The sequence below is a fragment of the Bos mutus genome, chromosome 18 (assembly GCF_027580195.1).
Source record: "Bos mutus isolate GX-2022 chromosome 18, NWIPB_WYAK_1.1, whole genome shotgun sequence".
Classification (NCBI taxonomy): domain Eukaryota; kingdom Metazoa; phylum Chordata; class Mammalia; order Artiodactyla; family Bovidae; genus Bos; species Bos mutus.
Window position 1 is genome coordinate 4,287,948 of NC_091634.1, and position 15,118 is coordinate 4,303,065.

The window sequence follows — 15,118 nt, forward strand, 5'->3', positions numbered from 1 at the left end:
GCGGCCTTCGGCCTCATGACCATCGCCATTAGCACCGACTACTGGCTCTACACGCGCGCCTTCATCTGCAACACCACCAACCTCACGGCGGGCGCCGGCGGCGACGACGGGCCCCCCCAGCGCGGCGGGGGCGGCGGCGCCGCGGAGAAGAAGGACCCCGGCGGCCTCACGCACTCGGGCCTCTGGAGGATCTGCTGCCTGGAAGGTAGGGCCCCGCGCCCCCGCCCCCCGAGTCTCCCGCGGCCTCCACCCTGGGTGGCTCTTCGCCCCCCGCTGCTCCTGCCTGGCCGCCGCCCCGCCACCCCTCACCCTTGGCTTCCCACCCTTCTCTGGGTCTTGACCCTCGCCTGAACCTCCCCCCGCCCCCCTCCCGCTCGCCTCTCCATCACTCAGCAGGGCCCCTTGAGCCTTTTCCTCTTCCCTCCCTTCGCGGGGAAAGCGCCCCCTCCTCTCTCCCTCCCACCCCTCCGGGGGTCCGGCCTCCCTCTACTAGGGGACCCCCTCAGCCTGGACCCCAACGCTGGCACCCTCTATTTTCCCGCCCTCCTGCCCTCTCACCCCTGATCCTCCTTGCCGGTGGCATCGTCGCTCCCTGCGTCCTGGCTCTGAGCGCCCTGACCTCGGATGACCCCGTTTCCAGCGCCTTCCTCATCCCCTTTGACCCTCTGGCCCCACGTGGGCTGTTTGTCCCCTCAAACATCACACCCCGTAGGAACGGAACTCGTGGTCCCCTCCTCTTTGCTTCTGGGGGCTTGTCTTCCGGGAGTCTTGTCCTGGCTTCCTCTCCCCGCTTCCGCCCCTGGTCCTTGTCTTCCCTGGCCCTTTCCGGGGCTCTGCTTCCCCTTAGTCCCACTCAGCCTCCCTTTGGCCTCTTCCTCTCGCAGCGGAGGCAGTGCCTCTTCCAGTTTCCATCTCCGCTCTTTCTCTGGTCCCACTCTTTCCCTCTTGCAGCCTCCCTCCCAACCGGTTCCCCCTGCCTCCTATCTACCCCGACTTTCCCCCTGGGCCAGCCCTCTCCCACTTAGCAACCCCTCCGTCCCATTCTCAGCTTTGCCATTTCTTTCCATATGGCATGGAGGTGCTGGGCTGGGACGCAGGACACCTTAGTCCCAGTCCTCTTGTGTGTCGGTGCCCCTTCCCCGGTATGGCGACTACCTGCTCACCTCCCCAGCCTCACCAGCCCTGGTCTGCAACTCGAAGAAGGAACCAGCCAATCCCCAATTTCCCCGTACAGGGCCCAAAAGATCACAATCCGTCACTTCTCTTTTTTTAATCCTTCTCTTTTCCCCATTGTTTCCTCCTCTGTTTTGCTGGGCGCTCTCAATAGGCCAGAAATGTTATTTTCTTATTTAATCCCCTGGCAGGGGCGGGATGCTATCCTCTGGTTGGGGATGAGGAAACCGAGGCTCAGAGAAGTTAAGCCACTCACTGAAGGTCACCCAGCTGTGGCTGGGGGCAGAGCCAAGAGAACTCGGGTCTGAAGGATGGGATTTACAGATATGCTTTGTCTGGCGTGCAGAGCGTTTAATACCCAAACCACAATCAGCATCGGTTGCCAACATTTAAAAATAGGGAGACTGCATGTTGAGAATCCAATTTCCAGCTTCTTTTGAACTAGTGGAAGATATGATAACATGGGGCTGGCGTTGTCCAGCAGTCCTGGTCGGCCAGATCCGAGTAGCAGCTGCTTCTTCAGATCATGCATGTGGGTCTCCTTTTCCCCAGTCACCTCTGCTCCCTATTGCCTCACACCTGTCCAATTTCCCCATGATGTTAGTTCTCTTCCTCGTGTGGGCATCTGACTTCATCTTCATTCCCTGGTCTGACCAAGCATCAGGCACAGAGCTGTGTGTGGGGACTTGCCTCTTGGAAGGCCCAGGACAATGTACTGTGAATCATATTTCCATGTATTCATCCCCTCCTTCAAAAACCACTGTTTATTGAGTTTCTACTATGTGCCAGGCGCCAGTCTTGATATTGGAGCTACAGCTGCAGTGCAAGGAAAAACAGCAACAACAAAGATCCCTGTTGTTATGTGTCTTACATTCTAGAAGGAGAGACAGATGATAAGAAAGATGAGTAAATACAACATTTAGGCTGTTAGATGGAGCTGAGTGCTAAGGAGGAAAAAGAGCAAAGGAGGGGATGGGAAGTGTTAGGGGCAAGAGTGTGAAGCTGTAAAAACTGGAGATAAAGGAGACCTAGCGGGTGACATCTGAAGGGTGGGCTGAATGGACCCAAAGATGGAGCCATGTGGCTTCTGGAGGGGAATGCTTTAGGCTGTAGAACCCAGCTCATCAATGGGAATGTGCCCCGTGCCAGGGGAGGCCCACCACCTGGCCAGGGCAGAGCCGGTGCAGGAGGAACGCAGTAGGAGATGCCAGCAAGGTGCACGAACTTTCTGGTCCTGGGATGTGATCTGCTTTTCCCATCGCAGCCTCCTGGGCAGAGGAATGACAGGAGTTGGCTGAAAGATTAAGGGGATCGCTGTGCTATGTCTCTGAGAGGGAAGCGGGAGGGAAAAGGGAAAACAGGAGCTGGCTTATCTGGGGTGGGAGACATAGAATTGGGATTTGAATTGAGAACACCTTCTGCAGCTACAGCGGGCAGGCAGGAACTGCTGCTGGGGGCAGTGGCAGGATGTGAGAGAAAGGAGTTGGATGTCTTGAAAGCAGGGTTTTCCAACCTCAGCCTTGTTGACCTTTTGGGGGATGGATAATTCCGCATTGCAGTGGCCGGTGGGGGTGGTGGTGGGTGGCGGGTGGAAGGAAGGTCCTCTGTGTTGTAGGAGGTTTAGCAATATTCCCGGGCTCTGCCTCCAAAGACCAGCAGCATCCATCAGCATGGCCACCAAAATCACTGTCTCTGGACTAGGATTAAACAGCCCCTAGTGAGAGTCACTGCTTGAAGTCTGTGGCCTGAGCCCTGGACAATGTGGTAGGGGTGGAGGCAGAGGGTATTTATCCGTTGAAACAGTTGGTATTTTATGTATTTGTCTTACTTTCTCTCAGTTGTTCAGTCGCTCAGTCATGCCCGACTCTTTGTAACCCCATGGTCTGTAGCCCACCAGGCTCCTCTGTCCATGGGATTCTCCAGGCAAGAATACTGGAGTGGGTAGTCATTCCCTTCTTTCTCCAGGGGATCTTCAGGACCCAGGGATCGAACCCGTGTCTCCCGCATCGGTAGGCAGATTCTTGACTGTCTGAGCCGCCAGGGAAGCCCTAATTTATCGTAAGGAGGGCTATCATGAGCTCAGGTTTGAAAATGTTAAATTGGGGGTGCCTGCTGGTGATAATGTCTAAGACAGGAGTCCGCATAGGAGAGGACCCACAAAGCGCCGCACAGTCAATTTTTTAGGCTTTGTGGGGCGTGTGATCTCTGTCACCACTACTAAAAACAACCAGAGACAATGCGTGAGTGGATGAGTGTGGCTGGGTTCCAATTAAACTTCCTTTACGGGCACTGACATTTGAATTCTATATCATTTTCTCATACCACGAGAGTCTTCCTTGACAGTTTTTCAATCTTTTTTTTTTTTTTTTAATAAGTAAAACCTACTCTTCACTGGGTTTGGCCTTTGGGCCGTAGTTTGCTAACCCCCCAATCTAAGACATTAGTGATAAGATGTATGAGGCCAGGGTTCAGGGGGATGTCTGGGCTGGGGGAGCGGTGGGTCATGGCATGTGGATGGATGAGCAGAGACAGAAATATGCACAAAGATTAGTTGAAGGGCCAACGACTGAGCTAGTCCAGTATTCAAAGACAATCAGACAGATGAGAAGAGCCAGCAAAGGGAGCTGAGAAAGGAAAGACCACAGAGGTTAGGGGGAAATAACGGGCTAAGTGGGGTCCCCGGAGACAAAGGAAATGACTTAAGGACGGGTTAAAGGCAGGTCGGCTTTATTGTTACTTAGTCATCATTCGTGTGCCACTGGATTCTCACAGTAACCCTGCGCACTGTTTACGACCGTTACCCCCATCTCCGAAAACGAAAGCTTAGGGCTCAGAGAAGGGAAGCAACTTTCCCAAGGTCACACAGCTAACAGGCCATCGAGTCAGCACTGGAGTCCGTGTCTGTTTTGTTTCCTAAGTCAGCACATCCACCAGCCTCCATCCTATTCAAGGATCCGGGAGTGTAGAAAGTGTTCCCCTGGGGCTGCAGTCCTCAGAAGGTGCTGTCCCCCAGGGAATCCTTGGGTCTCATCCTGTCTCCTACCAAGTGTCTCTGAGAAACGCAGTAGGAAGTGGTGATGGAGACTCAGACTCTGGAACAGAACTCATTGGGTTACCTCCTGCCTGCCAGGCACGGAAACGTGATCTTGAGCCATATGTTCAACGTCTCTGCTGCTTTTCACCATCAGTGAGATGGGCGTTATAATAACCCCTAACCTACAGGGCTACGGAGGGAGCCCAGTGAGTTATTACATTCAGAAGGCCAGTAGACACAGTGTAAAGGCTAGACTGTGTAGCTTCTACTCTGTTCTTATTATTAGGAATTTGGGTGACCCATCCCTGGATCTCCCCTCCTCGATAACCCGGAAGTCCCATCCCTCCAGCCAGCACTGCCCAACAGAAACATCACACAAGCTGCTTCTATAACTTAAATGTTTCTGTGCTGTGTGCTTTGCTGACTCGCTCAGTCCTCTCGGACTCTGCCACCCCATGGACTGTAGCTTTCTACTAGTGACATTAAAGGGCTTCCCTAGTGGTTCAGTGGTAAAGAATCTGCCTGCCAATGTAGGAGACGTGGGTTCATCCCTGGGTTGGGAAAACCCTCTAGAGAAGGAAATGGTAACACACTCTAGTATTCTTGACTGGAGAAGCCCACAGACAGAGGATCCTGGCGGTCTACAGTCCACGGGGTCACAAAGAGTTGGACACGACTGAGTGATTAAACAACAACACTAAGTGACATTAAAACAAGTACAAAGGGAAGGTTCAATGAGTCGAATTTAATAAATGCAATTATACAATATATTAATATAAAGGTTAGTAATCGATTTTATTTAACCAAGCATAGCCAAAATATTATTTTATATGTGAGCAATATAACAAATATTAATGAAATATGATGCTTTTTTCTTCATATGAATCTGAAATCCAATGCATATTTTAGGCTCACGCTTCATCTCAACTGCCACCTTTCAGAACCAACCTCCTGGGGCTGGGGGCATCCAGATGGGTCTAACCCCCTTCTCAGGAATCTCAGCGCCCAGAATTTGGACCTACAGCCCAATTTACTCTAGCAGCCTATTGAAGGCCCCTGTGCTCAGCACTTTGCAGGCCTTATTATCTCATTGAATCCTCCCAATTGCTCCAGGAGGGAAGGTATTATTTTCATGAGAGTTTGTCAGAGCAGGAAGCTGATGGCCAGAAAGGGGAAGTGAGTCAGCTACACGGCCACCCAACATGCGGGGGGCAGTGCACGTGTCTGCAGGGGTCCTCGCCGCAGTGCGCAGGGCTTCACTCCCAGGCCTGCCCGGGTCTGTGCTCTGCGGGCCCTCGGGGATGTGCTGGTTTGCATTACCACCATTCCTACACACACAGAGCTCCCGGACCAGGCGGTTGGATAATATGCTGAGGCAAGCCACATAACCCCCAGATTTTCTGCACTTTAACTCCTGTGTTTCACGGCGTGTGCGTGCTAAGTCGCTTCAGTGTGTCCAACTCTTTGCGACCCGGTCAACTGTAGCCCGCCAGGCTCCTCTTTTCATGGGATTCTCCAGCCCAGGATACTGCAGTGAGTTGCCTTGCCCACCTCCAGGGGATCTTTCCGACTCAAGGATGGAACCTGCATCTCTTATGTCTCCTGCATTGGCAGGCGGTTCTTTAACCATGGCGCCAGGTGGGAAGCCCCACACATATGCGGAGTGAGCACTTATCAAACCTTATCTGGTCATATCACCATCCTCATTTTCCAAGCCAGGAAGCTGAAGCTCAGAGGTATTCAAAACCCCAAAGCCACACAACTGGGAAGTGACTGTCCTGGTATGCGGAGCCAGAGAATACACTTTCAAAGCCTGAGCTTGTGGCTACCATAACCACTGTGCTCTGCTTCCCTAAAGATGCTGGCTTCTGGGAATTCCCTGGCAGTGCAGTGGTTAGGACTCCCTGCTTCCACTGCAGGGGACAGGGGTTCGATCCCCGGTCAGGGACCTAAGATCCCACAAGCTGCACAGTGTAGCCCAAACAAACGAACAAGCAGACAGCTCACCTCTGAGGTCCAAACTCTCCTCATCATGATTTAACTTCCACATGGGATTGAGCAACTTACGCCTCAGTTTCCTCACCTATAATGCAGTGAAGTGAAGTCGCTCAGTCGTGTCCATCTCTTTGCTACCCCATGAACTGTAGCCTACCGTGCTCCTCCGTCCGTGGGATTCTTCAGGCAAGAATACTAGAGTGGGTTGCCATTCCCTTCTCCAGGAGATCTTCCTGACCCAGGGATCGAACCCGGGTCTCCTGCATTGTAGGCAGACACTTTACCGTCTGAGCTACCAGGGAAATTTGCAGGGGTGCTATTATTTCCTGATATCCTTAGGGTTGGTCATCCATGATGAGGGTATTGTTCAGTCACCAAGTTGTATACGACCCTTTGTGACCCCATGGACTGCAGCATGCCAGGCCTCCCCGTCCCTCACCATCTCACAGAGTTTGCCCAAGTTCAAGTCCATTGAATTAGTGATGCCATCCAGTCCTCTTATGAGAGTGTTAACAGCTGTCAAATGCTTGGAGTGGTGTCTGGCGTGTGGTTAGCCCTCAGTAAGTTTTATACTAGTTAAGTGGACCTCCCAGGTGATTCAGTGGTTAAGAATCTACCTGCAATGCAGGAGACACGGGTTCCATTCCTGGGTCAGGAAGATCCCCTGGAGAAGGGAATGGCAACCCACTCCAGTATTCTTGCCTGGGAAATCCCTTGGACAGAGGAGCCTGGTGGGTACAGTCCATGGGATCACAAGGAGTCAGCCACGACTTAGTGATTAAATAAAAACAACAAAGTACTAGTTATTATTACTTACAGCATAACTAGTCTGTGGAGAGAGTCTGCATGCTGTCTACTTTCCATGCTCAATCTCACTGAATTATCATTCATGTTTTGAGAAAAGCACTATGATCCCATTCAAGAAAGAGAGAACTTGAACCCGCCTACCAGACCATAGTGAATGTGCTGTTGGGTAAGCATTTGCTCCCACAAGATATATCTTCATTCACTCATTCAATTGCTTTTTTTTTTAAGTGTAGTAAAATGCACATAACGTAAAATATATCATCTTAACCCATTTTAAAAGCACAGTTCAGCAGTGTTAAGTATATTTACATTGTGTACCAAGCTCCAAAATACTTTTCATTGTGCAGAATTGAAACTCTACCCATTCTTCCCCACTCCCAGCCCCTGGCAACCATCATTCTTTCTGTCTCTGAATTTGACTGCTTTAGACACCTCATATGAGTAGAATCATATAGTGTTTGTATTTGTGTGACTGACTTATTACACTTTGCATGTCTTCAAGGTTCATCCAGGTTGTGGCATGTGTCAGAATTCCGTTGTTTTTAAAAGGCTGGACAATATTCCATTCTATCCATATGCCACACTTTGTTTATCGGTTCGTGCGTTGATGAACACTTAGATTGCTTTTGGCTGTTGTGAATAATGCTGCTACAAAAATGGATATATTTGTATATTAGAGACCTTGCTCTCAATTCTTTTTCGTATATACCCAGAGGTGGAGTTGCAGCTAAGATCCCATATGCCTCCTGGCCAAATAAACCAAAACCTAAAACAGAAGAATTATGGGATTCCCTGGTGGCTCAGAGGGTAAAGAGTCTGCCCGCAATGTGGGAGACCTGAGTTCAGTCCATGGGTCGGGTAGATACCCTCGAGAAGAAAATGGCAACCCACTCCAGTATTCTTGCTTGGAAAACCCCATGGATGGAGGGGCCTGGAGGGCTACAGTCCATGGGGTTGCAAAGACCAAGCGCCTTCACTTTCATAGTAATTTTGTTTTTAATTTTTTGAGGACCCTCCATCCTATTGTCCATAGAGACCGAACCAGTTTACTTTTCCACCAACAGTGCAGACAGGTTCCAATTTCTCCACATCCTCACCAACACTGGTTATTTTCTGTTTTGTTTTGTTTGTTTACAGTAGCCGTCTGAATGGGATAGTATCTCATATCTATGAGATAGTATTTCATTGTTGTTTTCACTTGCATTTCCCTAATGATTCGTTTATATGGACCATCTTTTCATGCACTTCTTGCCCATTCAACCATTCTTATATGCAAATATCAAGCATTGCTGATGCTCTAGGCATTCTTCTAGATGTTGGGACACCTACAGGCTTAGATTCCAGTGGGAGCAAACTGATGTGTGTTTGAATTCTGCTTCCACCACCCATCAGCTATGAATCAAAGAACCCTTTCTATGCCTCTGTTTCCTCATCTGGACAATGGGTGTATGACGTGGTATCAACGGAACACTCAATTGTGTTCCCAGCAAAGTGCTAAATCTCTGTACCTGGATTCAACCCTCGTAACAACTGGGGAGGTGCATCCTAGTACGCCCCATGTTATAGGAAAAGGGACGGAAGCAAACTAGTCCAAATAAGGCCAACAAGGATGTGGTGTAAGGACATGATGGATTCAGGCTTCATTATCAAACAGCGCGACTCCAGTTCTTAACGTTCGGCCACTGCACGACACCAATACCATTATCTATTTCATGGGTCTCCTGGGAGCTCTGGATGAGTTAATCTACCTCAGAAGCGCTTAACAAATGTTAGCGCTTAGTGGAATTATTCACTGCCTTATAGTCCTTCTTTCCAATCCTTTCCTTTACCTGTATTTCTTTCCCTGTCATCTTCTGCCTCAAACCTCCCCTTCTGCTATCCTTATGGTTCATAATCTAATTCTTTCAACACTTATTTCTCGACACCTCCTTTGGTGCCAGGCAATGCTAGAGACACACGAAGGAATCAGACCCCATCCCCCCTCCCCACCTCCATTCAGGAACTCCCAGCGTGCTGAAGAAGAAGATCATAAAGCAACCCAATGCGTGCTTAAAAAAAAAAAAAAAAAAGCGCTACCCCACCCAGAATGGGTGGGAGGGGTCTTTGTGAAGGAAATCTTCCTCAAGCAGGTGCCCGGGCGCTGCTCTCTTGCAAGGGTTAAATTCTTCTCCAGGAAGAATGTGAGCAGTGTTCCAAAGCACTGGGCAGAGGCCTGGAGATGGGAAGGTGCCTGGAGAATTGAGGAAACAAAGTGTCTTTATACTGATTTATATACCAGTCTCCAGCTATGTAAGGATGCGTGTTCTGGGAGGAAGGAGGGGGCTCTGACTGCAGGACCCCTGGAGGCATACCTCACCCCTAGCTTGCCTTGGCTTGTTCCAACCGCTTCATCGCCTCCCTGAGGACTTCAGGTGCTGGGCGCCGAAAGAGGGGGAAACCCTACTCCCCAAACAGAGGATTGAAGAGACGACCACCCCACTGATCCACTGGGGCTGCTCTCTCCTCCATGGGGACTCAAGGCTTCATAGGGCCTCATGGGCGGCTCAGACGGTAAAGCGTCTTGCCTGCAATGCGGGAAATCTGGGTTCGATCCCTGGGTTGAGAAGATCCCCTGGAGAAGGAAATGGCAACCCACTCCAGTATTCTTGCCTGGAGAATCCCAAGGACCAAGGAGCCTGGTAGATTATAGTCCATGGGGTCACAAAGAGTCGGACACAACTAAGTGACTAACACACACACACACACACACACACACACACACACACACACACACGGGAAATGGAGTCCTTTTCGTCCTCTGTTGCCTCTCTGTTTTCCCACGTATTTTCAACGGGTTTCGAGTTGAAGGGTCCTTGACATCACTGAAACCAACACCTTCTTTCTTACAGAGGGGGAAACAGAGGCCGGAGAGACTGTCCCCGTCCAGGTTACAGGGCAAAGGTCCCTGTGGCCTTTTAGTGAGTGTTGGATGTTTTCCTTTGTCCTTGTTTTAAAACCTGGTTGGGAAACTGAGGCCAGGGAGTTTGAAGGTTTGTCCCTGGTGCGCAGACACGTTCAGGAGCCAGTATTTCCTGTCTCCCAATCAGCCCAGAAAGAGAAGGGGTTTGAGGAAAGGGGGGGTTGTCTTTTCTCACCCAGAGTTCCCCAACTGTTAAGTGCCCACCACCATCACCCCCCGCCCCCCATTCCCCTCCAGGGTTGAAAAGAGGCGTCTGCGTGAAGATCAACCATTTCCCGGAGGACACGGACTACGACCATGACAGCGCGGAGTATCTGCTCCGTACGTGGGGGTCTGGGGCGGAGTTGTGTGGGGGGGTGCTGCTGGGCTCGGGCACGTGGGAGGGGAGAGAGGGCTGTGCTCCCACGCTTAGATCGACGCGCCGAGATGAGCTTGTCAGCCAAGCCAAGCCAAGATACCGAGATCCTCTGGCCTCCGATTGGCTCAGTGGGCCCTCTCCCGCCCCCTCCTCTCACCTCGGGGCGGGCAGACGGGGGATCCCCGGAGCTGATTGGCTGCCGTGCCGGCCTGGGTACTCCGGGCCGTGACTGGTTGTCCCTCTCCGGGCCCGGATTGGCCAACCGCACTCTGGGCCCGAGAGGCAATCTGCGGCGCGGCCTGGCCACTCCCGGGAGTTGGCTGGGGAAGCCCGCGGTGCGATTGGTAGCTACCCCGAGAACGCGGCAAACCCTGAGTTGGGATTGGCTGCGGCCTCAGCCGGACTCAGAAATCGCAGAATCTGGTTGCCTGGGGTTTGGGGGAGAGTGGAAAGGACTGCAGAGAGAGAGAGAGGGAGGAGAAAGGGGGGAAGAGAAGGGAAACCCAGAGCTACGGATGAAGCAAGGCAGAAAAGGGAGGAGAGAAGAGACAGGAGAAAAAGAAGAGAACGGGAGAGGGAGCGATGGAGGGGGCAGGGGAAGAGAGAAGAGAGACCCGGAGAGAGGTGAAGCCAGGCGGACGAGGGGTGGGAGGGAGAGCGGGATTTAGAGATGTGATGGAAAGAAGGATCTGGAGAAAGGGGAAAAGGCGCAGAAGAGAGGAAGGGAACGCGCTTGCGAGAAGGAAAAAGAGAGGGAGATGGTCCACAAGGGAAATAGAGGCGTTCAGAGGCGGGGTGGGTGGGGTGGAAGAGAGGGAGAGTGGTTAGAAAAATTAAAGGGCAGAAAAAATATGCCAGGAGAAACACAGAGGAAGAAAGAAAAGGACGAAGAAAAAGAGAGGGGGGGGGGGCATCAGATCGCTAAAGAGAGAAATTTTAAAGACGAGACAAAGTGAGACAGAAAAGAACCAGAACACGGGCAGAGGGGAGGAATGGGAGAACCAGCGCGAGAGAAGGGGGACAAGGCACACAGGAGGCGCGGGGCCCCAGGGGCGCAGGCGGCCGTGACTGACGCCCTGGTTCCCTCCCCACCCCCCGCCCCTCTCCTGTCTCTCTCCAGGGGTCGTCCGGGCCTCCAGCATCTTCCCCATCCTCAGCGCCATCCTGCTGCTGCTCGGGGGCGTGTGCGTGGCGGCCTCCCGAGTCTACAAATCGAAGAGGAACATCATCCTGGGAGCAGGGATCCTGTTCGTGGCAGCAGGTGAGAGGCAGAGGGAGGGGGCGGCCCACCTGCGCGCGCGCACGTGTGTCTGTGTGTGTGCGCGCGGGCGCGCCTGCAAAGCCACCTTGCCGGGGCGCTCCCTGGGGCCCAGAGCCTTCCTAGGCTCTATCCCAAGCTCCATCGCCACCCGCTGGGCGAGGGAGGTGTAGCCTTCCCGCCGTATTCTCGGGGAATGAACCCAGCTCAGACAGGTGTCTACCGCGTAATCCGGGATTCCAGGAGTTCAGATTTCAAAGCCGGCGGTCCAGGAGATGGAAGGGAAGGAACCTGGGAGAGGGGGGCTTGAGGCTGAACTGAGGTCTTGAGGATCGGGAGGACCTGGGGGAAGAGGGAGAGAAAGTGATTTGAACGCAGGTGGGGAGGAGCCTGCCCTGGGGGGCCGGACCTTGTGGGCTCCGGGGTATCTAAGAAGGGGCGGGTCCTGAGAAAGTTTCCAGGCCAACTAGGTAGTGAGGCACGGCTTTTTAAAGGGGCAAGACCCCCCTCCTACTCGACGTGAGTAGTACTGGGCCATTCCGGAACATACAGTCTTCTCAAAGCGGTGGAATCCTGAAGAGGAGGAGGGTTCAGCATAAATAGCAGGGGATGTTTTCAGAGAAGGATGTGACCTGCAGGGGCGGGGCTTGGAGGATTTGAAAGGCGGGGCTAACTACAAACTGGGCCTAGGGAAGTCTGGCCTCGATACTCAGGGGGCGGAGCTTAGCAAGCTGGAGGTGGGGCTTAGACTAGATTGTCTAGTTTCTAAGTTGTGTCCCCCTCTTTCCTGCTCTAGTAAGGCTACCAAGAGGAAGGCCTAGAATAGATGATAATCATGAGAGAGTTCAGATCAACCAGAGTGGGGGTCTAGAGAGTCAACGGGATTACCTTATTAACAGACTTAAAACGAGTCGAGGGTGAGGCCAACATTTATAAAGTTAGGGGGGAGTTAGACCAATCAGTATAGGGCCTGGGTCATCTTATCAAGGGCAGAGTTTAGGCCAGCCAGGGAAGGGCCTGGACCATCTGGGCAGGAGTTAAGACTGTCTAGGGCAGGGCTTGGGTCTTCCCGGAGGGATCTGGACCACTAAGGGTAAGCCTGAACCATCTAGGGTGGGCCCTGGACCAACTAGGGCAGCGTTTAGATCAGCTAGAGTGAGCTTTAGAACAACAGACTAGGACCTGAATTAGCCAGGGATGGTGGACCATCCGAAGCAAGATTTGGGGCCGTGGGCTTCCCTGGTGGCTCAGAGGTTAAAGCGTCTGCCTGGAATTTAGGAGACCCGGGTTCGATCTCTGGGTCGGGAAGATCCCCTGGAGAAGGAAATGGCAACCCACTCCAGTACTCTTGCCTGGAGAATCCCATGGAGGGAGGAGCCTGGTAGGCTACAGTCCATGGGGTCGCAAAGAGTCGGACACGACCGAGCGACTTCACTTTCACTTAAGGTGGGGCCTGAGCCAGCTGGGGAGGAATTTAGGCCATCTGGAAAGAGCTTGGACCATGTCAGGCCGAGCATAGATCAACACTGGTTGGGGCCTAAATGCTCAGTGTGGTATATGGACCATTTGGGGGTGGGATCTAGACCATAGTGGGTGGAGCTTAGACCAGAATGGGGTGCCAACTACACCATCACGCGTGGAGTTTAGGCCAGGGGGCGGGGCCTAGGCCGCCATGGGTGGAGCTTAGGCCAAAGCAGGGCGGGGCATAGACCATCAGGGGTGGAGCTTAGGCTGGGGCGGGGCCTAGGCCATTGTGGGTGGAGCTTAGGCCAGAGTAGGGCGGGGCCTAGACCGGGGGCGGAGCCAAGGGTGGGGGCGGGGCCAGGGACTGCCTCAAGGCTCCCGTCTGACCGTCCCCGCCCAGGCCTGAGCAACATCATCGGGGTGATCGTGTACATCTCGGCCAACGCGGGCGAGCCGGGCCCGAAGCGGGACGAGGAGAAGAAGAACCACTACTCATACGGCTGGTCCTTCTACTTCGGCGGGCTGTCGTTCATCCTGGCCGAGGTGATCGGCGTGCTGGCCGTCAACATTTACATCGAGCGCAGCCGCGAGGCGCACTGCCAGTCTCGCTCGGACCTGCTCAAGGCCGGCGGGGGCGCGGGCGGCAGTGGCGGGAGCGGCCCCTCGGCCATCCTCCGTCTGCCCAGTTACCGCTTCCGCTACCGCCGCCGCTCCCGCTCTAGCTCCCGCTCCAGTGAGCCGTCGCCTTCGCGGGACGCGTCTCCCGGCGGCGCCGGGGGCCCGGGCTTCGCCTCCACGGACATCTCCATGTATACGCTCAGCCGCGACCCGTCCAAGGGCAGCGTGGCCGCGGGGCTGGCGAGCGCCGGTGCCAGCGGCGGGGCGTACGGCGGGGCGGCCGGGAGTGCGGGGGGGGCGGGAGGCGGCGGCGGCGGCGGCGGGGCGGGCGCGGAGCGGGACCGCGCGGGGGCGCCCGGCTTCCTCACGCTGCACAATGCCTTCCCCAAGGAGGCGGGCGGCGGCGTCACGGTCACGGTCACCGGGCCGCCAGCCGCGCCCGCGCCCGCCCCACCCGCCCCCGCCGCGCCCGCCCCCGGGACCCTAGCCAAGGAGGCCGGCGCCTCCAACACCAACACGCTCAACAGGAAAACCACGCCCGTGTAGGGGCGCGCCTGGGGGCGCGGAGGGGGGCGTGTCCGGGGCGCGTGCGCGGGCGCGCGTGCAACGAGGCTGCCGGGAGTCGGGGGCGCCCCCCTCCTTCCCCGTGAGCGCGCTGGAGACTGCTCGGCCTTCCCCCGCGCCCCCTCCCCGCCCTACCCCCGCCCACCCGGCTGTGGGGGAACATCCCCCCACCCTCTGAATCAGGGACCCTGAGGGAGGGGGAAGGGAAGGGAAGGGAGGGGGCCGTTGGGAGCGAGCGTTGTGTTTTATTTTTTTGTGGGGTTGGGGGGGAGGGGGGAGGGCTGTGGTGTTTTTTGCAGTTTTGAGATGTTTTCTTTTTAATGTTTTGCTGTGTGCATGTGGGGGCGGGGCTCAGGGAAGGACTCCCAGCCCAGCCCAACTCCTGGAGAGGGGCCCATAACACACGAATATAGAGTTATACCTACAAACTATATATATATGCTCTATATAAAGAGACAGAAAGACCAAAGGGATGCAGAGAGGCACAATGAGGTGGGATGGGCGTGGGCATTCATTCACTTCTTCGTTCATCATTCCACAAGGTTTTCAAAAGCACCTGCTATGTAATAGGATGGTGGCTGGGGAGGAAACATAAACAGGCCCAGAGACAGACTCCATCATTCATTACCAGCAATTTATTTGTGTACTTCAGTGCCAAACATTGTGCTGAATGCTGAGTCTACAGAAGGGAGGAAGTCAGACTTCCCCAACGTCTTCATAGTGTTTACATCTTGTGCATGAGACAGACACTAATCAAAGAATTGCATACACAATAATAAGTTACAGTTGGGACAAAAGAGAAACCTGAAGTGCTACAAAATCCTCCTGCAGGGAGGCTAACCCAGTTTAAAAGGAAAGGATAAACCAGGTAACACTGAAAGGATGATA

The 15,118-nt window shown here is 53.9% G+C and overlaps 1 protein-coding gene across 1 annotated transcript; it reads left to right on the forward strand.

Annotated features, from left to right (window-relative positions):
• Nucleotides 1-14,212, forward strand: CACNG8 (calcium voltage-gated channel auxiliary subunit gamma 8). Its single transcript, XM_070386789.1, has 4 exons — nt 1-205; nt 10,206-10,289; nt 11,447-11,587; nt 13,449-14,212. The coding sequence occupies exons 1-4, from the start codon at nt 16-18 to the stop codon at nt 14,210-14,212; spliced, it is 1,179 nt and encodes a 392-aa protein (XP_070242890.1). The 5' UTR covers nt 1-15.
• Nucleotides 14,213-15,118: the final 906 nt, after the last annotated feature.